Here is a 22,904-nt window from a genome sequence, read left to right as displayed (position 1 = left end):
GCATGTTCGTACAGAGCGCTTTTTTGGAAAAAAGGTCTGAATAAAAATCGAATAAAAATTTTGAATGACAGTGCATCCCGCGGTACAGAGCGAGCCTATATTTCCATTTATTACAAATTTTCAAGAACCTAAATGCAAAATCGGGCTCTGTATCGACATAGATACTAATATAAGGAAGATGCCTATGTAAGTCTGATAAGCAACTATGATGCTGCGTGGCAAAATATGCTATACGGAAAAATACACGGAAAGTGTAGCCTAGCTGCACTATGGTGCAGTCTATATGACCTAACCTTCCTGCCTTGCGTCGCGTGAGCAATGCATTAGTATTAGGGTATATATGAGCAGTGCATAAGTATTACCGTGTGTATGTACATGAATACCTTCCAGCTTCCACTGTAAAACATAAGATATTTTGTTACGTTGACGATATATGTAACCACCAAATTGATATGGAATATTCCTTGAACTATTATCGAGGTCCCTACAGAGCCAGATTTTGCAATCCAGCCGTCCATAATTTATGAAAAATAAATGAAGCGTCCGCCGTACCAAATACCGCTGCGAGTCACATGAAATATCATTTTACGAGATGCAATATTTCGTCTCTTTGACGATACGTATTATTATCAAATTGTTGCAGCATCTTCATCGTACTATTTCCGAGATTGGTACAAAGCCAGATTTTGCAATCCGGTCGTCAAAAATTTATAATATATAAATAAACCATCCGTCGTACCAGGCGTTAGAGCGAATCAGTCGAGAAATTATTGCAGGAGATGCAAAATTTCACCTCGTTGACGATATATTTAACCGCCAAATAATTATAGCATCTTCTTTGAACTAACCTCGAGAAACCTACAGAGCCAGATATTGCAGCCAGGCCGTGAAAAATGTATCATAAATAAATAAAGCGTATGAAGCGTCGCAGCGGATCACGTACAATACCATTTTACAAGAAGAGAGCCGCCTTGTTGGTGATATATGTAACCGCCAAATTTATATAGAATATATAAATGAAATATTATAGACCTTGAACTATTATAGAAGTCCCTACAGAGCCAGATTTTGCAATCCAGCCGTCGAAAATTTATAATATTTTAATAAAGCGAGCGTCGTACGAAACATCGCAGCGAGTCCCGCGAAATACTGTGTTACAAGAAAATATATTTTGCATCGTTGCACTCATATATTACCACCAAATTGTTACAACATATTTCTCGATCTATTTCCGAGGTCTCTACAAAGCCAGATTTCGCAATCAGGCCGCCTAATTTTTATCATAAATAAATAAAGATGCACCAAACGTCAAGGCGGATCACGCAAATACAATTTCACAAGAAGAGATATACCTCTTCGTTGACGATATATGTAACCGCCAAATTGATATGGAATATTCCATGAAATATTATCGAGGTCCCTACAGGGCCAGATTTTGCAATCTGGCTGTCCAAAGTTTATGAAAAATAAATGAGTCCGCCGTACCAAGCATCGCAGCGAATCACTCCAAAAATTATTTTACAAGATGCAAAATTTCGCCTCGTTGACGATACGTATAATTGCTAAACTGTTACATCATCTTCCTTGAACTATACCTGAGGATCTTACACAGCCAGATTTTACAATCCGACCGTCCAAAATTTATAATATATATATATAAAGCATCAGCCGTACCAGGAGTTGCAGCGAGTCAGGTGGAATACCATTTTACAAGAAGCAATATTTTGCCTTATTGACGTAATATATGACCATGAACTTGTTATAGCATCTTCCTACAACTATTTCCGAGATCTCTACAGAGTTAGATTTTACAAATAGGCTATCAACAATTTATTATACATAAATAAAGCGTCAGCTGTACCAAATCGCAGCGAGTCAGGCGGAATACAATTTTACAAGAACGGATATATTGCTTCGTTGACAATATATATAATCGCCAAATTATTGTGGTATCTTTCTTGAACTATCCCCGAGAACCCTACAGAGCCAGATTTTGCAATCCGGCCATCAAAAATTTATCATACATTAATAAAGCGTCCGCTGTACCAAGCATTGCTGCGAGTCACTCGAAATATCATTTTACGAGATGCAATATTTCGTCTCTTTGACGATACATATTATTACCAAATTGTTGCAGCATCTTCTTCATACTATTCCCGAGATCGGTACAAAGCCGGATTTTGCAATCCGGTCGTCAAAAATTTATAATATATAAATAAAGCGTCGTACCCGTCGTACCAGGCGTTGGAGCGAATCAGTTGAAAAGTCATTGTAGGAGATGCAAAATTTCACTTCCTTGACGATATGTTTCGCCGCCAAATTGTTATAGCATCTTTTTTTAACTATTCCCAAGAAACCTACAGAACCAGATTTTGTAGTGAGGCTGTGAGAAATGTATCATAAATAAATAAAGATTTATGAAGCGTCGGGGCTGATCACGTACAATACCATTTTACAAAATGAGATGTGTTACTTCACTGATGTAATATATCACCATCATATTGTTATAGCATATATCTAAAACTATTCTCAAGATCCTCACAAAGCTAGATTTTGCAATCGGACTGTCTAACTTTTATTATAAATAAATAAAGATGCATCAAACGTCAAAGTGGATCACGCGAATACAATTTCACAAGAAGAGATATTCCGCTTTGTTGGCGTAATATATATATAACCGCCGAATTGATATGGAATATTCCTTGAACTATTATCGAGGTCCCTACAGAGCCAGATTTTGCATTCCGGCCGTCAGAAATTTATCATATATTAATAAAGCGTGTGTCGTACGAAACATCGCAGTGAGTCCCACGAAATACCATGTTACAAGAAAAAATATTTTGCCTCGTTGCTGTCATATAACAGCACCAAATTGTTATAACCTATTCTTCGATCTATCCCCGAGGTCTCTACAAAGCCAGATTTCGCAATCAGACCGTCTAACATTTATCGTATATAAAAGACTGCACCGGGCATTGCAGCATGTCACGTACAATACAAGTTTGGAACATGAGAAATATTGCCTCGTTAACGTAATATATCACCGTCAAATTGTTCGGCCGTATTCCTTGTATTATATCTAACGTCGCTATAAAGCAGGATTTTGATTATTAACACATATGTATATTATAAACGACTTGTACGGGACAACAACAGGTAACTGTTAACTGTTAACCTACAAGTAACTGTAGGAACCATTAAAGTTGTTATAATATTAGAAGTTTATTAATGAATTTATTTTTATTTCTTATATTTCAGGACCGATTTTGTAAATATATATGGGGGAGGGGCAGGGTACCAAATTTCAAACATAACAGGTAAAAAATCTCGAAAACTATGAAAGATATTAAAAAAAGCTAAAACACGTGTCCCATAATTTCGAAGGAGAAACAGAATGGCATTATCAGTTTTTTATTTGGAAGGCATTTTCAAGGTAAGTTGAAGATCAACTTAATTTTTTTAAACAGAAAACCCAATTTTTTATTATATTTTCTTTTTCTACCAATTAATTTTAACAACTTTTGTCTGAAACATTTTTTATTTGTCTAATATTTTTTGAAATATTTAATATTTAAGGAAAACTTGGTAACTTTTCCAACATTTAACTTACGATATCTCGCTAACTATTCGTCGAAAGAAAAAATAGTATTAAACTTTTTTATTTTATTTACTATCAAGAATATATTATTATAATAGTGCCCTAACTTTTGTTAACTTATAGACCTTTGGAAATTTCAGAATTATTACATTAACAAAAGTTAGGACATTATTATAGTAATATATCCTTGATTATAGTAATATATTCTTGATAGTAAATAAAGTAAAAAAGTCTAATACTATTTTTTTTGTCGACGAATAGTTAGCGAGATATCGTAAGTTAATGTTGGAAAAGTTACCAAGTTTTCCTTAAATATTAAATATTTCAAAAAATATTAGACAAATAAAAAATGTTTCAGACAAAAGTTGTTAAAATTAATTGGTAGAAAAAGAAAATATAATAAAAAATTGGGTTTTCTATTTAAAAAAATTAAGTTGATCTTCAACTCACCTTGAAAATGCCCTCCAAATAAAAAACTGATAATGCCATTCTGTTTCTCCTTCGAAATAATGGGACACGTGTTTTAGCTTTTTTTAATATCTTTCATAGTTTTCTAGATTTCCTACCTGTTACGTTTGAAATTTAGCATCCTATATATATATTTACAAAATCGGTCCTGAAATATAAGAAATAAAAATAAATTCATTAATAAGCTTCTAATATTACAACAACTTTAATGGTTCCTACAGTTACTTGTAGGAGTTAACAGTTAACAGTTACATGTTGTTATCTTGTACAGTCGCTTATAATATATAATATATGTGTTAATAATCAACACCCTGCTTTATAGTGACGTTAGAAATAATACAAGGAATACGGCCGAACAATTTGACGGTGATATATTACGTTAACGAGGCAATATTTCTCATGTTCCAAAATTGTATTGTACGTGACATGCTGCAATGCCCGGTGCAGTCTTTTATATACGATAAATGTTAGACGGTCTGATTGCGAAATCTGGCTTTGTAGAGACCTCGGGGATAGATCAAAGAATAGGTTATAACAATTTGGTGCTGTTATATGACAGCAACGAGGCAAAATATTTTTTCTTGTAACATGGTATTTCGCGAGACTCGCTGCGATGTTTCGTACGACACACGCTTTATTAATATATGATAAATTTCTGACGGCCGGAATGCAAAATCTGGCTCTGTAGGGACCTCGATAATAGTTCAAGGAATATTCCATATCAACTCGGCGGTTATATATATATTACGCCAACAAAGCGGAATATCTCTTCTTGTGAAATTGTATTCGCGTGATCCACTTTGACGCTTGATGCATCTTTATTTATTTATAATAAAAGTTAGTTAGACAGTCCGATTGCAAAATCTGGCTTTGTGAGGATCTTGGGAATAGTTTTAGATATATGCTATAACAATATGATGATGATATAGTACATCAGTGAAGTAATATATCTCATTTTGTAAAATGGTGTACGTGATCCGCCCCGATGCTTCATAAATCTTTATTTATTTATGATACATTTCTCACAGCCTCACTGCAAAATCTGGTTCTGTAGGTTTCTCGGGAATAGTTAAAAAAAGATGCTATAACAATTTGGCGGTGAAACATATCTCCAAGGAGGTGAAATTTTGCATCTCCTACAATGATTTTTCAACTGATTCGCTCCAACGCCTGGTACGACGGGGACGACGCTTTATTTATATATTATAAATTTTTGACGACCGGATTGCAAAATCCGGCTTTGTACCGATCTCGGGAATAGTATGAAGAAGATGCTGTAACAATTTGGTAATAATACGTATCGTCAAAGAGACGAAATATTGCATCTCGTAAAATGATATTTCGAGTGACTCGCAGCGATGCTTGGTACAGCGGACGCTTTATTAATGTATGATAAATTTTTGATGGCCGGATTGCAAAATCTGGCTCTGTAGGGTTCTCGGGGATAGTTCAAGAAAGATACCATAATAATTTGGCGATTATATATATTGTCAACGAAACAATATATCCGTTCTTGTAAAATTGTATTCCGCCTGACTCGCTGCGATTTGGTACAGCTGACGCTTTATTTATGTATAATAAATTGTTGATAGCCTATTTGTAAAATCTAACTCTGTAGAGATCTCGGAAATAGTTGTAGGAAGATGCTATAACAAGTTCATGGTCATATATTATGTCAATAAGGCAAAATATTGCTTCTTGTAAAATGGTATTCCACCTGGCTCGCTGCAATTCCTGGTACGGCTGATGCTTTATATATATATATTATAAATTTTGGACGGTCGGATTGTAAAATCTGGCTGTGTAAGGTCCTCAGGGATAGTTCAAGGAATATGATGTAACAGTTTAGCAATTATACGTATCATCAACGAGGCGAAATTTTGCATCTTGTAAAATAATTTTTGGAGTGATTCGCAGCGATGCTTGGTACGGCGGACGCTTCTTTTATTTTTCATAAATTTTGGACGGCCGGATTGCAAAATCTGGCTTTGTGAGGATCTCGGGAATAATATAAGGAACATGCTATAATAATTTGGCGGTGATATATAACGTCAGCTAGATAAAATACGTCAATTTGTAAAATGGTATTGCACGTAAGTCGCTGTGACACTTGGCTCACTCACCCAAAAGCCTGAAAAGCATTTTCTCGCCGTGTATCGGCCGACGAAATGCCCGAGTGAGTAAGATAAGGACAGTGCGATCGATTGTTCGTCCTTGTCAATCTGACTTGACCCAACCTTCCTGCTCTTGCGCTCGCGCGCACGATGTTAGTTCGCGATCTCGCCGCACGAGGCCTCCAAAGTCAACGCTGGATTTGTCTCTGGCTCCCTGTAGACCCCACAGATGTCTATACTATACTAGATTGCTAACTTCTCAAAAGAGCTGTGTCCCGCCCATTTTCCGGTTCGGCCATGAAGACCGCCAAGCATGGCGGCGGTGTGTGTTTGTAGTGTGTATGTGAATACCCGATGCATATGTAGTAGTGCGTGGTAGTGCGTATGTGACACCTGATGTGTCTACTACTATTTATATTAGTAAAACTGCAAATCTACAAACGAGATAATGCCGAATAAGTATTGTAAATTTCAAAAATACGAACAAGAAAGAATATCATTTAAAGATGTGTGTATTAATAAGGTGTTGCTAATCTAAGTGTTTGGTAAAGGTTAAAATTAAATTGAATATATACAGTTCAAAATATGTCAAAGTATTTGTATTAATATTTTTTACATACATATAAAGAATAAAATGCAACTTATGTGTTATTAAATAATATTAATTTTGTAAATTTGTGTCTGTTATTTGCAGGATTTCTATCTTTCGTTGTTTTTGTAAGTGAATACATTCTAATATTAATAATATTAATAATATTAACATAATATTAATAATATTAACAATGTTTAATTGCAAGATAACCCTCACATATTACAAACCTCGAACATTTATTATATATAAATGTATTCTACTTACTTAAATAAGTGATATCCTTTTTTATTCGTATTATTGCAATTAACAATGCAACATGTACTTGGCATTATCTCGTTTATATATTTGCAGTTTTACTAATATAAATAGCAGTAGATACGACACATCAGTGTAGACACATCAGGTATCACATACTTACAGTACAGCACTACACACGCATCGGATACTTACGTACGCACTACAAACACACACCGCCGCCATGTTTTGGCGGTCTTCATGGCCGAACCGGAAAATAGGCGGGACATAGCTCTTGTATAGGTCAAAAATCGAAGTTAGCAATCTAGTATAGTATAGACATCTGTGGTAGACCTTTAAACCAGCGGCACACGGTGCTTGTTTTCGTGCTGGATTGCTTTCTGGATGAAAATACTGCGTTCTGATTGGTGCATTTCCATCCATCTTCAGAAATGTACCAATTAGAACGCAGCATTTTCATCCAGCAAGCAATCCAGCATGAAAACAAGTACCGTGTGCAGCTGGCTTTAGGCCCAATTCTACAACTTGCTTTAAGCGGAGTTTAAAGCTAAATCGATGGTTAAGAGCAATAGTATATACGCATATACTATTGCTTTTAACCATCGGTTTAGCTTTAAACTCCGTTTAAAGCAAGTTATGGAACTGGTCCTTAAAGAATCGCAGGGGCGCTACGAGAGCGCTGAAGAGCAGCGAATGCGAGCAAGCGAGAGAGAGTGAGAAAGAGGTGTTTATTGACTTGTTGTCTAGAAAGGTTGCTCTTCAATTATTTTTATAACGTAATATACGTACATTAACCTATTTTTCCCAATGTTGCGTATACGCAACACGAAGTTTATATAATTAATTACTGACGTCAGTAGTTATTTTTTTTCACGAAGTGTTAGACTAATTGTGAAATAAGTTCATTTTGACTGCATTTTGTGAAGTTAAACTTCGTGTTGCGTATACGCAACATTGGGAAGAAATGGTGGGTTAAGTACGCAACATCGGTACATCGTCATCATCAGTGGGATACACATTAGTGATTGATTAGAATATTTTTTGATTAAACATCAGTGATTGATTAAGAAGTATGATTATTAACAAAAATGATTATTAACAAAAACATGCAAGGAAGTATACGAATTTGCGCAGAAAGAACATTCTTGCTATAGAAAGTCTCAAGGACTTCACACCGTCGCGAAAAAAGAAAAAAAGCATCGGTTGTGGTCTATGCATTGCCGGAAAATACAACTTAAGGACTCGGGTATGTTAAATTTTATACTATTCCCTCATCTTATTTGCCTTTAATTCGTACGTTTCATTTGAATGAATAGGTGCACAATTTTGCACCTTGTGATCATCCCGGCCGTCAGTGTGATAATTCATGCCCATGTATACAAGCATAAAACTTCTGCGAGAAGTTTTATCAGTGCAGCAGCGAATGCCAGAACAGATTTCCTGAGTGTAGGTGCAAGGCGCAATGCAATACTAAGCAATGTCCTTGTTATCTAGCTGTCAGAGAATGTGATCCGGATCTTTGCCAAACGTATAGTGCAGATTATTTTCAAATCAATTCTAAATCTTGCAAAAATGTCAGCGTGCAACGTGGTCTTTATAAGTATCAAAAAATTTAATTTATTAGAGTGAAAATCAGTATAATCTCAATGAGTAGAATTTTTGATTTGAAATATACTTTATACAATTTGAAAGATCAGCAGCGAAGAATGAATTCATCTCGGAATATTGCGGCGAAATTATCAGTCAAGACGAAGCTGACAGGAAGGGAAAAGTATATGATAAATATATATGTAGTTTCCTTTTTAATCTTAACAATGGTAAATAGAGATAGATATAATGGTTAATTAAATGTTGAAAAATAATAAAAATTAAAAGATTTTGGTCGGTTTCAGATTTTGTTGTAGACGCGATACGGAAAGGGAATAAAATAAAGTTCGCTAATCACTCGATAAATCCAAATTGTTATGTGAAAGTAATGATGGTGAACGGTGATCATAGAATAAGTATTTTTGCTAAGAGAGCGATTCAACCTGCTGAAGAATTATTTTTTGACTATAGGTATGTCGCTGTAATGTTTTGTTTAATTTATTAATTGCAAACAATTAAAATCATGCGATAATTTTCAGATATAGACCACGGAACAATTAAAATTCGTCGGTATCGAGCGAGAAATGGAGTTTCTCTAATATATGTATATACAGGGTGTTTGATAGCTGATCATGCAGACGAAAGTTGGAGATAGATTGGGTGTAGCCGAGAAGAAAAGTCATGTACCATAATGTCAAATTGCCAATAGTTATCGAGTTATTAATTAAAACATGTGAGCCAACGAGCGCGTAGAGAGCGGAGGGCGACCGCAGTAAGCACGTAGACATTTGATACAGGCGGAGTCAGCGAGTGACGGTAGGCGAGCGCGCGCGGCGAGGGGCAATGTAAGCGACAAGAGGCGAGCGCGCGCGGCGAGGAGCGAGCGAGCGCGAACGACGAGGAGCGAGCGAGCGCAAGCGACAAGAGGCGAGCGAGTGCACGTATAAATGGTGCATCAAGCGAATACATACAGCTGAAATATTAGAAAGGAAATAAGCATTGCCTGATTTGTATGCCTCTCTATTTTTAATTAAATTTTACATTTTCATTTGTCTGCCCAATTTTGCAAAATTGTAGTAATAGAGGTTTTTTGCACATGTAGGTAAAGGAACTTTTTGAAATATGTTCAAGTTTTTTATGGACATCTCGAAACATAAAAATATCAAAGTAAAAATATACGTATACAAGCACAAAACTTCTGCGAGAAGTTTTATCAGCAGGGAATGCTAGAACAGATTTCCTGAGTGTAGGTGCAAGGCGCAATGCAATACAAAGCAGTGTCCTCGTTATCTGGCTGTCAGGGAATGTGATCCGGATCTTTGCCAAACGTATGGTGCAGATCATTTCCAAATCATATTATATTATATTATATATTATATTATGTTATGTTATATTATATTAAATAAAATCACATTTTATTAAATTAAATTTTATTATATAAAATTACGATTATTTATTAAAATTACAGTAACCTGTATTACTGGCTATTAGATTATAAACGTCTTAAAATTATCTTAAATAAGACGTCGTTTAGACGTCTTAAATTAATGTCTAAAAGACGTCTTAAAATAATGTCTAAAAGGCGTCTTAAAATAATATCTAAAAGACGTCTTAAAGATGTCATAAAAGCGTCATTCTGACAACTTTTTAAGATGTCTAAAAAATTTTAAGGCGTCTTTTAGACGTCATATTGTTGTGTAGACATGGTTTATTCTGTAATTAAAGTTTATAATTATAGTTGATATTATGTTCTAAAGTTAGGGAGAACATAACTTATGTATTTTAACTTATATCTTATGAAGAATTTTCTAATTTCAGTTTCATATATTATTATTAAGATAATCAAATATCTTGTCATTTATTACTTACCCTTCCTTTTTATATCTTCTATTATAATAATAATAAAAGCAGTCAATTCTATATACTCACTCTTTCTGTTATTATAGTTCTCCTCACTATATAGGGTGTCCGGAATGTGATCATTAATATTTTGTGTACTGGTAGAACTCGTTAAAACAATTAAAAAAGTCCTGCGCCATTTTACAATTTTTTTAATATTTATTTCGTAATTAATTAAAATGTGTAAACGAATGAGCGCACGAGAAAGCGACAGGACAGGCTCTATGTATAAGAAGATGGCTTACCTCTTAGCAACGATGAGTAAACAGCTTCGTGTGAGTGGCGTTAGAGCATCTATTGTATGCACAGTCATTTATTGAAGAAGAAAAAGAATGAGTAAACAGCTGATTTCGGGGCGGAGTGACCAGCGTCATATAACAACGGTCGCTAGTCACTCCGTCCCGAAATCAGCTGTTTATTCATCGTTGCTAAGAGGTAAGCCATCTTCTTATACACAGAGCCCGTCCTGTCGCTTTCTCGTGCGCTCATTCATTTAAACATTTTAATTAATTACAGAATAAATATTGAAAAAATTGTAAAATAGCACAGGACTTTTTTAATTGTTTTAACGAATTCTACCAGTATACAAAATATTAATGATCACATTCCGGACACCCTGTATATGTACGCCATTTTGAGGGGTTTTAGCTCAGATGTCCAGACTCTGTATTCTAGGGTCTCTAAGCTCGGCTAAAAGCGACCCATGGCATCTCTCCTTCTCTCTGCTGCTCCGCTACCACTCAGTAGCAAATGTTCATGATTGGAGAATTTTTTTAAATCTTTGGCAGGTCCGAACAGATGTATCAATCAGAGACGTTTGCTATTGAACGGAAGCGGAGCAGTTTTTTCCGCTGAACGCGACCATTTTGTTTACAAATGGCGCCATTTTCGAGATATTTACTGATCATTATTTTTCTTAAATGAAAACCTTAATTTTTTATTATTATATCATATTTATTATTATATCATTTTTTCTACCAATTAATTTGAACAACTTTTATTTGCCTAATTTTTTTTGAGATATTTATAGAAAACTTGATAACTTTTTCAATATTTAACTTACAATATCTCAAAAAATATTAGACAAATAAAAAATCTTTCAGACAAAAGTTGCTACAATTAATTGGTAGAAAAGATATAATAAAAGATTAGGGTTTCCATTTTAAAAAAATAATGATCAGTGAATATCTCAAAAATGACACCATCTATAAACAAAATGATATAGTTGTTTTATGTCCCCCTTGAAACCATACAACTTTTGTCTAAAACATTTTTTAAATGCTTAGTTTTAGAGATATTTCACCATCCCGATACTTGTTATATACACCTTTTTAATATATTTTTACTATTATATCCAAAAAAATTATTTTCTTATAACAAATATCATACACAAAATTACTTTTTATTTATATTTTCTTATGAATATATATTTTATATAAAATTTAATAATGGAACTAAAACACGATGATTCGAGCATATAAATGACAAAGATAATAAAGACTAGAAAATATTTTTTTAATTGTATAAAATATATAACAATATAAGAATATTTTAATCATGACGCACAATGTGTGCTTCTCTTTCCGACACAAATGGTACGGCTCCTTTTTTGGAATGGTAACGTCTATTTGCTTCCCTGAAAGATAAAATGTATTCATTAAGATATTGCTCAATAAATCTATAAAATATAAATATATATCTATAAAATATAAAAATTTATTATCCACACAGCTGTACTTACTTGCGTTTATTTTTCTCACGTATTTTTCGTAACTCAGCTTGCGCATTATACAGGTGTTTCGGTACTTGTCTGTGACGTGCAATTCGCCGAATTTGTGGGTGAGCCATATATTTCTCCTTCAGTGCTTCATTGTAAAGTAGTGATGTTCTCTGTCTACTTCTAACCTATAATAAATAATAGAAATAATTAGCATAAATTTACAGGGTCCGCTAATAAAAACTTTCTACCCTGATTTTTCTATAACCAATTGATTTTTGTCAAAAATGCTGATACATATCAATATGTTTAATATTGTTTTCACTGTATGATTGTGGTAAATTTAATTATATTACTTTATTTCCTTAATTGGGATAGTTGCGCCCAAAATATCTTAAATAGCAATAGAGACCAAATAACATAGTATTTCAAAAGGTTCTAATTCTCTTCACTATGTTTATTTTTTTAAACTTGAGTGAATATTTTTTTTTAAATTTGCATTTAGAAATTTTGGATATGAAGAATTGAAAATCAACAACTTGCAGAAAGATTTATTTTATAATATATCCAAAATGCCATAGGATAACACCAGAAATGTTTAAAAATGTTTATAACAATCTTGAACAAACTTTATAATTATATAATTGTGGAGATTGGTGAGCAGTATTTTGAACATTTAATAAAATACATTTCTCTTTAAATTCTTAATTTTCAATATTTCATACTAAAATTTTTCTAAATGCGATTTTTCAAAACATATTTGTTCAAATTAAAAAAAGAAAATAAAAACCATTGAGAAGTGAATTAAAATATTTTTGAAATAATATATCATTTAACCCTTATTGCTATTTAGGATCTTTTAAGAAGTAGTTACTCTAATTAAGAAAATGAAGTGATATAGTTAAATTTATCACAATTATCCCTCTCAAAAACAATATTGAAGTGTCGAGATTTTTGACAAAAATCAATTGATTACAGAATAATCAGAATGGAAAGTTTTCAATCATTGGCAAATTCATACTTAAATATATCACAAAAGTTTGGCTTACTATTTGTTACATTATGTAAGTGTCATACACATTAACACATACAGCGATACACAAATGATTATTGGTATCATGTTCTAAATTACATATATATCTATAAATTTCAAAATCGTTACTTACGATTCCAAGTTTTTCTGATGCCCTAGCCTTCCATAGACGAAGGTTCATTTCATCACTGCCAGTAATTATGTATTTATTATCAAGTGACCATCCTACGCAAGTAAGTCTCTGCATACGTTTTGTGTGATACACCTCTCGCGAGTGACCTTTGTTGACTTCAAAGATACGAATTGATTTATCGTAACTACCCGAAACGAATTCTTTTCCAGTTGGAGAATAATCAACATCTATTACTGCTTCCACATGATCCATATGTACATTAACTGGCGTTTGCCACTTTCGGATATCATATGTGTATAAACTAAAAGAAATATATTTAATGTTTTCATGTAAAGTAACAAGTAATTTGTTTTATCTCATTCATTTTCATTATTATCTTACTTATAATCTTCATTAGCACATGTGAAAGTCATGGATTCCATAGGATTCCAAGCAAGCTTGTTACTTCGTAATTTCATTGTTATCTTTCTCAGTGGACCCGTATCTCTAGTGTCATATAAAATTATTCTGCGTTCACTTGTACAAGCAGCTGCAAGAAAAGCAATATAATTTTATCTATCATCTTCAATTATTTGTGAATACAACTTAATAAAAAATTTCATCCGTATTTCTAGTAAATCTCACATATATAAAAAAACTACTATTGAATTAAATATTGAGACTAAAGTGTATATATTAACATATTATACCTAAAAGATTACTCTGTACAGGATTAAATTTCACATCATATAGACTATCTACACCCCATTCAAATGTACGAACTGGCTCATTACGTGTTTGCTCCCAAATATGACATTTTTCTCCACAGGTGGCAAATATAGGTTTATCTCGATGATGAGATATACCAGTAAGTACTGTCTAAAAATCAAAATCTTCCTGAATTTTTTGTATATTTGAAAAATTTTAATTATATGCAAAATATTATATACCTTGCTGATAATGGTATTTAAGGGTTCATCTTCTTTAGTAGCACTCCAGGTCTTAATTGTTTTATCATCACCAACAGTGATAAAGTGTTCTGCATCTGGCACATAAGTGATACTACGAAGCACACCATCATGAGCCAAAAATGAACGTATACATTTTCCTGAGGACAGGTTCCATGTTCTTATTTCCCCATCATATGCACCACTTAAAAGAATAGACAATTTGGAAGGATGTTTACATATACAAGATATAGCATCTTTATGGCCTTCTAGACTTTTAAGAAATGGTTTAGCAAATATTTTGTCTAGTTTAACAGCATTTAATGCTCTTGTATATTCTCTTGCAGCTTCAAATGGATGTAAAGATGGATCATAATTTCTAGGGACTGTAATCAAAATAATGTTTATTCATATCTAAGCTGATATATAAAGATATAAAATTAAAATCTAGTATAGCGTAAACTGTACATAACAAGTTAAAACAATATATCAATCTTCATTTTAAATATTTATGAAAAAATATGCATGTGAAAAACAGATGAACTTGCTTAAGAACTCAATTAATTTTAATAATATTCACTAATAGAGAAAATATATTCCATTAATAGTAAGAATACATTTTATACGTCAAGGATCTGTGTGCAAGATGTAAGTTACCATTAGCTTTACATATTAACTTACTTTTATAAATATCTCGTTTAGTCTCTCGTAGATACTCATCAGGATTTCTAGTTAACATTTTAATCTTCATCATGAAAATAAAAACTAAAAGCGCACACTATTTTAGTCCAATAAGTATAATGACAAAAATATATAATAAGTATTATCGTCACGTGTGGCGAAAGCAGTAATGTGCTTTCATGGGAATTTTTCCACGCACGCGCACTAAAGCCAGCGGCACACGGTGCTTGTTTTCGTGCTGGATTGCTTGCTGGATGAAAATACTGCGTTTTGATTGGTACATTTCCGAAGATGGATGGAAATGCATCAATCAGAATGCAGTATTTTCATCCAACAAGCAATCCAGCACGAAAACAAGCACCGTGTGCCGCTGGCTTAAGGCCTGGTCTACAATAGATGTAAGCTGTAAGCCATAAGAACTGACCAATTATAGCTGATTATTTTTGTAATAATCGACTGTGATTCGCCAATTCTTACGGCTTACAACTTGCGACACGTATTGTAGACCAGGCCTTAAGCAAATACTCGAAATCCCTACCAGAAAAAAGAAGGAGAGGTGTCACGGGCCGCTTTTAGCCGTGCCTAGTGTACCTCAAGGGAGAGTACAGCATAGATATAGGAATATAGAGATGGAGCGTAAGCTCGGTGGGGATGAAGCCATTGCGGGGAGGGTGACGAGGTAAAGTGTGAGCACTTTTCATTGGTTGTTATTGTACGCATGCGTGTAACATATATAAACAGAGAAACTCTGGCTGCGTTCAGAAAACACAACGGTTACACAAACGGTTACACAACGGTTGAGTAATTCGTCAACGTTATTGGTCTAAATGTAAGGATCTAACAGTAAGGATCAATAGTTACTGAGCGCTCAGTGAGCGTTTTGTTTTCTAAACGCAACCATTGGCCGCATTCAGTAGAACAAAATGATCAGAGAGCGCTTAGTGATTATTGTTTGTGATTGGAGCATTCTTTTAGATTCTTCATAGACCCTGAAGTATTTACCAATCAGGAGCGAGATTCAGTGCTAAATCTAGGCTGCGTTCCGAAATTCACTGCCAGTACTGAAAATACATAGTTTGTGTTACGTATACTATAGAATTTCAGTGCTGGCAGTGAATATCGGAACGCAGCCCTAGTAATGTTGTCCAACTGTTGAGTCTGCTGAACGCGGCCATTGTGAAGAGGTTGTAGGAAGTGAAATACAGCAGTGTAGATAAAAAATAAAATTAGATTTGTTATTACAAGAAATAATTGTAAGCTTTCCTAATAGGTAATAGCCTAGATAATACAAGATATTCAAAAATTGTCTACCATAATATATCCAATGACGAACATAAGTAAAGAGTAAAGAATATCCTAAAATATCCTAGGAGTATCCTAAGATATCTTAAGCCAGCGGCACACGGTGCTTGTTTTCGTGCTGGATTGCTTGCTGGATGAAAATACTACGATCTGATTGGTACATTTCCGAAGATGGATGGAAATGCACCAATCAGAACGCAGTATTTTTATCCAGCAAGCAATCCAGCACGAAAACAAGCACCGTGTGCTGCTGGCTTAAGACAATATTAGGGATAATTTGTGGTATCTGGGTGCAATGAATTATTTTTAAAAAGCAATTTTTTTAACCCTGAATGTGTGTATGTATGTGTTTATAAAGTCATAGGCCCATATTCAGAACGTGCTTATAACTATGTTAGCGCGCTGTTAACCAATGAAACCAATGAAAAGTCACGCAATATGCCTTCTGATTGGTTAACAATGCACTAACATAGTTATAAGCACGTTTTGAATATGGGTCATATATTTAATAAAATTGTTTTATTTAAAGATATGTAAATAATGTAATGTATGTTAATCGGGCCTTGTAAGAATATACATTAGAATGTGTTGTATTCAGCGCCACTGCGCCTGTGCATAATTTCATCCAATGCAAAATGCTCACACTTTACCTCGTCGCTCCTCCCTCAGTGGCTTCTCCCCACTTGTCTAAGTACTGAGTTCACGCTCCATCTCTATATTCCTATATCTATGGGCTGCATTTACAGCGTTATCGAAAAGTTGGCTGATTCGAAGCGCCAACTGGGTCCATTTTTCATGGACATGAACTACTAAGCCAATGTCCACGATTTATTGATACTATTCCGTGCTATGTCCATAATTATTTGGTTCTGTTCTGTGCTATGTTCACGAGCGAGCTAGATTAGTTAGATAAAACGAAGAATCGGTCTTTGTCTCACCACCAGCGAATAGACAATCGCGACGAAGCGAGCCAGTGCTACGATTCTGTAACTCGTTATTGGAGTTAACGACACTTTCGTTATCGTTGCGCAGCTTTTGTATACCGTAGAAAAGCTGCGCAACGATAACAAAACTGTCGTTAACTCCAATAACGAAGAATCGCGGTACAGCGATGTTATCGTAAGGCAGACGTCGCCGTCTCCCTTTTCACCCCTTTGTTTTCCTTTCCACATTGTTTTATATTCATAATTCGGGAAGAAAATAATTTCGAGAGTTCCGACGATTTCTAGCAATGATGCGACAGAGATAACGCGCGGCCATATTAATTTGTCATGACTTTTATATTACTTATAATTACATATAAACGCCCATATATGCAAATTATAGATAATTATTGCGCGTATATTTTAATATTGTACAATATGGTATATAATAACAACAACTTCATTTCTTGCAGTAATTTTTTTAAGATCTTCGTTGAGGTCGTGAATTAATTTTTTTCTTCATCAATCAGTTTTCTGCAAAAATTAAGATTTTTTAAATAAAATATAAAATGTTTCTCTTCTCTTTTCTCCGAAGAGTTAATTAAAAAATATGTACTCCACAGAGTCAACTAAAAAATGTGTAGTCAGAAGAGTCAATTTAAAAGTGTACTCCGAAAAGTCAATTTAATAGCGTATTCCGAAGAGACAATTTGAAAGCGTATTCTGAAAAATCAAATTAATATTGTAATCCGAAAAGTCAATTTATAATAGCTATTATGTGGCCGCACGTTATCTCTGTCGCGTCATTGCTAGAAATCGTCCGAACTCACAAAATTATTTTCTTCCCGAATTATGAATATAAAACAATGTGGAAAGGAAAACAAGGGGGTGAAAGGAGAGATGGCAACGTCTGCCTTACGATAATATCGTTGCTGGCTTGCATCGTCGCGATTGTCTATTCGCTGGTGGTGAGACAAAGACCGATTCTTCGTTTTTATCTAACTAATCTAGCTCGCTTGTGAACATAGCACAGAACAGAACCAAATAATTATGGACATAGCACGGAATAGTATCAACAAATCGTGGACATTGGCTTAGTAGTTCATATCCATGAAAAATGGACCCAGTTGGCGCTTCGAATCAGCCAACTTTTCGATAACGCTGTAAATGCAGCCATGCCAGCTCTCAGGCTTCTCTCTGTGACATAGAGCAGAAAAATTTCAATTACCGAACGCTTTCAGAGGTAACAGAGCAATCCGCCGCCTCCGATTTACATTGCCGAACGCACCTATTGAATCAATTCAACTAAGGCTGTGTCCATAATGGACAATCTATATGTCGTAAGTAAATGACCAATCACAATTGATTATTTTTACTATATTCTACTGTGATTGGTCAATTACTTATAACTTAAAGCTTTCTATACCTTTTGTAGAGAGAGAGAGAGAGAAAGAGAGACTCTCAGCCTAAAGGAATAGACGTTTTATAATGTAATTTGAAGAGGAAGGCAGGTATGTTAAGTATAGTGCGAAGATAACTTAACCTTAAAATATTTGTTTTATAAAATATTACAATTGCATAGAAAATTGACTTATTAATTTCAATAAAATTTTAATTATGCATATATTTTAATACGTTTCTTTCAGAATAAGAATATGATTAGAAAATATGTCGATTGATGTCTAAAAAAGAAAGTAATTAATTGATCTCATCGTTAAGGTTAGCAGCAAGCTTGTCATTTGTCTGATAAATATGATCACATAATTATATATGATGATATAATTATATAATTTTACAATTATTTTATACACATTATTACGTTAACATATTATATCTAAGTAAGTAATTAAACCCTGAAGATCTTGCAAGTCTTGGAAATCTGCTACAGTGTGTGTATTGTAATAAGTTATATTTTAAATGAAGATTCTAATTATTCTGTTACTTTACTCACAGTAATATGTAGAATAGATTTCAAATTGATGGTAGCCATTGGCTACATGATTACTTAGTTCTTCATTAGTCTTATTGATTTTGCATCAATAAATTACAGAGCAAATCTTATGGTATATAATATTAAATTCTTTCATGGATTTATATATAGATTAGTAAAAGTTATTTTAAATGTTATTGTATTTTCAGATTTTAAACATGTGCAACAGGGAATAATTTATGATATCGATGGCTATGCGGAAAAGAAGTGGCTCTGGTGCCAAACGCCAGCACAAATGCAAACTAGTACCTATCTATGAAAGTTTTTTCAAAGGTGAAGATTTGACACTAGCTCATCCAAACTTCTGGAATGAGCTATTTCTCATTAAACCCATGGTATGAAATTTATTATTATCCACATAGTACATCTATTCTATTATCTAATTATATAAAGTATTTTTGTATATATCTACATTGATATCTCAAATCATATAATAATTATTCCTATAAAAGATTATAATTTTATAGGTTCCTCACATTGAGAGTGAGATTTTACATATGACATCAGAACAGCTAAATGCTAGTAAAGAAAATTTGAACGCCTTGGTATGTCATTGTGTTGACACTTTAGTTGATGAACATCCATTTAGAATAGTATATGCGCTGCAAACATTAGCGGCAGTTATTCAATCTATGTATAAGAAAGCCAATCAAGGAGACTATGGATTTAACTTAATAGATATTTTAGTAGGGTTTGATGCTGCAGAACAAAGGATGACAACATTGATGCAGCATTGCAATAATTTTCTGACAGGTGATATATATAATTAATAATTATACAAAAATCTAAGATTATAAATTGAAATTTTATTCTTTTAAATGAGGAAATATTGTTTCTTCAGGTGAATATCCAGATAGTTTAAAAGCTTTGTGCCTGAAATTACTGTTAATAATAGTCACTGGTATGGACAATGTTAGCCAAAATACTTTATTGGAATATGTAATGCTAAATAGTATCTTTGAGTCTCTAATACAAGTATGTTGAATGTCAAATATTTTTAAGTTATTACTTTCCTATACTTATTACAACATATTTTATATTTATGTGTAAAATTTCTAAGCATGTTCAAACTGACTCTAATAGTGACTTATTTCATCACATGGCATAGTTGTTGAGAGATACAGCTGCTAGAAATCGCCATGGCCATGATGCAGTTTTATTGTTAACGCTTCTAGTCAACTACAGGAAATATGAGAGCACAAATCCATATATCGTTAAATTATCAATCTTGGATGATGAATTGGCTCTCAATGGGTATGGACAAGCTATATCAAGTTCGTTAACGGAGTTCTGTCGGCAATTCGCCCAACAAAGGGCAGGTATTACAGTGTACAATAATAATTCATAATAATAAGATACCACTACCTTTTATACTACCTTTATTTAAATAATCAACACGTTAATAACAAATAAGGCATTCTAAAAGTACCGAATTTTATTCTGAGTTTTATTCTGATGAAATATTTCATCACAATCTATGTATCTACGGGGCTTAACATGACTTCTAGAATATCGATGCATTATATAATATATGTGTTGTATAAATGCAATGTAAGTATTTCAAAATGTAATAATAATTATTAAGTGCAATAATATATTTTCAGAAATACAAGCATCTTGGTTGTCTTCGCTAACTAGTATAGTCGGTAGCATGTTTGTTGGCGAAGAGGAAGCAAAAACGCAACAAGTTCGCGCGAATAACGCTTTGCTTTTAGCTCTGTACGAGGCCACACACTTGAATCGTAATTTTGTAACTACTCTGGCCTATACACAAAGTGATACTAGTGCACCTCCATCACCAAACAATACCTTAGGCCCGAATACTGTGGCTCCTGGTGCTCCACCGCCCGACGTAATGGCTCAGCCGTTCAATTTATTGGCTACCTTCTTGCAGTACTGGTGAGCTGAAACAAAATTCAACAAATTTACTTCAGAATACACATATATATTGAATCTTATCTGAAATTACACGCGATACATTGATGCCTTCTCGTGTTCCAGCTCGATAGTCATGCAAGTTATCAGAACAGAGGCTATAATGAATAATGTGAAGCTATGTTTCTTGATATTAAGCTGTATCGCGGAGGATCAGTACGCTAACAGCTTAATGCACGACGCAAACTTGGCGTTCAGAGTTCAATTACACAGAGTACCCATGCACCATAGAAAATTGCAAGATAAAGCAGCACCTGCGCAACCACTCGCAGCGACATTACTCGGTATTTTCCCAGTATATATAATTTTTTTATTTGTATAACATTATGTACAATTCCTTTGCCAAAAGGTTCCTCTCGTAATTGCAAGGGGACTTTTTTAGTGTCACACTCATGTTGGCAATCCTTGTTAATCGAGCGCTTCCAATATTTCATAGAGTTTACGACGATTCAATTGCAGATCTGCTGGTCGAATTCATAACGTCGCATATGATGAAGAAGTTTCCGCTTGAGTTATACCATCAATGCATCGGCGTCCTCCAAAGATTGCTGTGCTACCAAAAAAGGTGTCGTGTTAGACTTGGTTATCAGTGGCGAGATCTTTGGACGGCGTTGATTAATCTTTTGAAATTTTTAACGACGCACGAAAGTCATCTTATTAAGAAAATGAACATATTTCCTTTAGCTATTCAGGTAGTGAGACACTTAAGAAAATGTCATGATTCTACGCGCGATGGGATGAAATAACATTTACATTACTTCAACAGGTGGTAAACATTTTAAATTTATTTATCACATATGGTGATACATTCCTATCATCGCCCAGTAGTTACGACGAACTGTTTTATGAAATTATTCGTATGAGACTTATTTTCACTAACTTAAATGCTATGGGTAAGTGGCTAATGACGAAACATTTTTTTCATAAAAGCTAGAACCCTAATGAAAATTACAATGAGTATCTTGAGTGGATACAACGAGAGGATGCATCTTCTGTAATAAAAATATCTTTAGCACTTAGGTACTCGACTAGCGAATCGTATGAGCACAAAGAACATGCGCTCAAATTAACGAATTCTCTCGTAAACGTAAGGGATATAGTTAATCATTTTCCTCCAAAGATAACGGCATGGCTAACCAAAGAAAGCTTATCGACGCCGACGGAACAGCAAATTTTGGCAATTATAATACAGAATTACGATAGTCTCACCTTAAAGCTGCAGGATAATTTGGACCAGTACGAAAGATACTCGGAAAAGCCCAATCATACTGCATTTTTTGAGGAAATGGTAATTAAATAGAATCTCTAGTGTGTGTGTGTGTGTGTATGTGTGTGATGTATTTACATTTTACAAGTACTCTAACAGTACTCACAAGTATTCTAATTTTTGTTGAGATCTTCTCTATAATAAAAATAAAATAAAATAAAAATAAGTATTCTGAATATGATTATTTTCAGGTAAGTGGAGTGGTAGTGGATACCAGAGCTTCGATTGACCTTAACACTTTAGACACACAGACCATACTGGAAGAGCTGTCAAATATCTCGTAACACTATATATATATATATATTGCAATGTATTTTTCAACATTGTGACTGTTGTATTCTAATATATTCTTTTTTCGCATATAAACAGCTAGCTTCTCATGTAAATTACTTACAAAGTGAGAACATATATTATTCTACAGAGGTACTTTGAAGTTGCTTATTTTTCTTTAAAATGCGTTTTATTTCTATGAATTGTATACATG

General features: G+C 33.9%; 3 protein-coding genes and 2 long non-coding RNA genes across 15 annotated transcripts; 3 read left to right on the top strand and 2 right to left on the bottom strand.

Moving 5' to 3' along the window:
- Positions 1–6,470: 6,470 nt before the first annotated feature.
- Positions 6,471–7,312, bottom strand: LOC112590068 (uncharacterized). The gene is made up of 2 exons (XR_003113967.1): positions 7,037–7,312; positions 6,471–6,614 (listed from the first exon to the last, which is right to left on the bottom strand). It is a non-coding gene; the product is annotated as an uncharacterized LOC112590068 (long non-coding RNA).
- Positions 6,611–7,041, top strand: LOC112590069 (uncharacterized). The gene is made up of 3 exons (XR_003113968.1): positions 6,611–6,688; positions 6,875–6,897; positions 6,978–7,041. It is a non-coding gene; the product is annotated as an uncharacterized LOC112590069 (long non-coding RNA).
- Positions 7,313–7,596: 284 nt separating the features above from the next.
- On the top strand, positions 7,597–9,328 carry LOC112590070 (histone-lysine N-methyltransferase E(z)-like). 7 transcript variants are annotated; one of them, XM_025305613.1, is made up of 6 exons: positions 7,597–7,751; positions 8,141–8,273; positions 8,344–8,623; positions 8,712–8,844; positions 8,920–9,085; positions 9,154–9,328. In XM_025305613.1, the coding sequence occupies exons 3-6, from the start codon at positions 8,600–8,602 to the stop codon at positions 9,173–9,175; spliced, it is 345 nt and encodes a 114-aa protein (XP_025161398.1). In that variant the 5' UTR covers positions 7,597–7,751; positions 8,141–8,273; positions 8,344–8,599; the 3' UTR covers positions 9,176–9,328. The 7 variants fall into 7 exon arrangements, 6 of the variants coding, with proteins under 6 accessions (XP_025161398.1, XP_025161397.1, XP_025161396.1 ...); XM_025305612.1 differs by having other exon boundaries at positions 7,597–7,778; XM_025305611.1 differs by having other exon boundaries at positions 7,597–7,778; positions 8,084–8,273.
- Positions 9,329–11,960: 2,632 nt separating this feature from the next.
- On the bottom strand, positions 11,961–15,256 carry LOC105184057 (DDB1- and CUL4-associated factor 13). Its single transcript, XM_025305609.1, has 7 exons — positions 15,004–15,256; positions 14,326–14,708; positions 14,086–14,254; positions 13,778–13,925; positions 13,397–13,697; positions 12,255–12,418; positions 11,961–12,149 (listed from the first exon to the last, which is right to left on the bottom strand). Exons 1-7 carry the CDS (start codon positions 15,074–15,076, stop codon positions 12,065–12,067), a joined length of 1,323 nt encoding a protein of 440 aa, XP_025161394.1. The 5' UTR covers positions 15,077–15,256; the 3' UTR covers positions 11,961–12,064.
- A 3,203-nt stretch (positions 15,257–18,459) lies between these two features.
- LOC105184056 (UPF0668 protein C10orf76 homolog) lies at positions 18,460–22,846 on the top strand. 5 transcript variants are annotated; one of them, XR_003113970.1, is made up of 13 exons: positions 18,460–18,568; positions 18,664–18,739; positions 18,875–18,947; positions 19,368–19,553; positions 19,686–19,971; positions 20,060–20,193; positions 20,327–20,537; positions 20,823–21,117; positions 21,220–21,437; positions 21,613–21,845; positions 21,920–22,046; positions 22,274–22,441; positions 22,612–22,633. XR_003113970.1 is itself a non-coding variant. In XM_011142593.3 (13 exons), exons 4-13 carry the CDS (start codon positions 19,398–19,400, stop codon positions 22,702–22,704), a joined length of 2,028 nt encoding a protein of 675 aa, XP_011140895.1. In that variant the 5' UTR covers positions 18,464–18,568; positions 18,664–18,739; positions 18,875–18,947; positions 19,368–19,397; the 3' UTR covers positions 22,705–22,846. The 5 variants fall into 5 exon arrangements, 4 of the variants coding, with proteins under 4 accessions (XP_011140895.1, XP_011140897.1, XP_011140896.1 ...); XM_011142593.3 differs by having other exon boundaries at positions 18,464–18,568; positions 22,167–22,441; positions 22,612–22,846; XM_011142595.3 differs by lacking the exon at positions 18,875–18,947 and having other exon boundaries at positions 18,464–18,568; positions 22,167–22,441; positions 22,612–22,846.
- Positions 22,847–22,904: the final 58 nt, after the last annotated feature.

This window comes from Harpegnathos saltator, unplaced genomic scaffold, assembly GCF_003227715.2.
Source record: "Harpegnathos saltator strain DR-91 unplaced genomic scaffold, Hsal_v8.6 scaffold703, whole genome shotgun sequence".
Lineage (NCBI taxonomy): Eukaryota > Metazoa > Arthropoda > Insecta > Hymenoptera > Formicidae > Harpegnathos > Harpegnathos saltator.
This window is presented reverse-complemented; position numbering and strand designations above follow the sequence as displayed.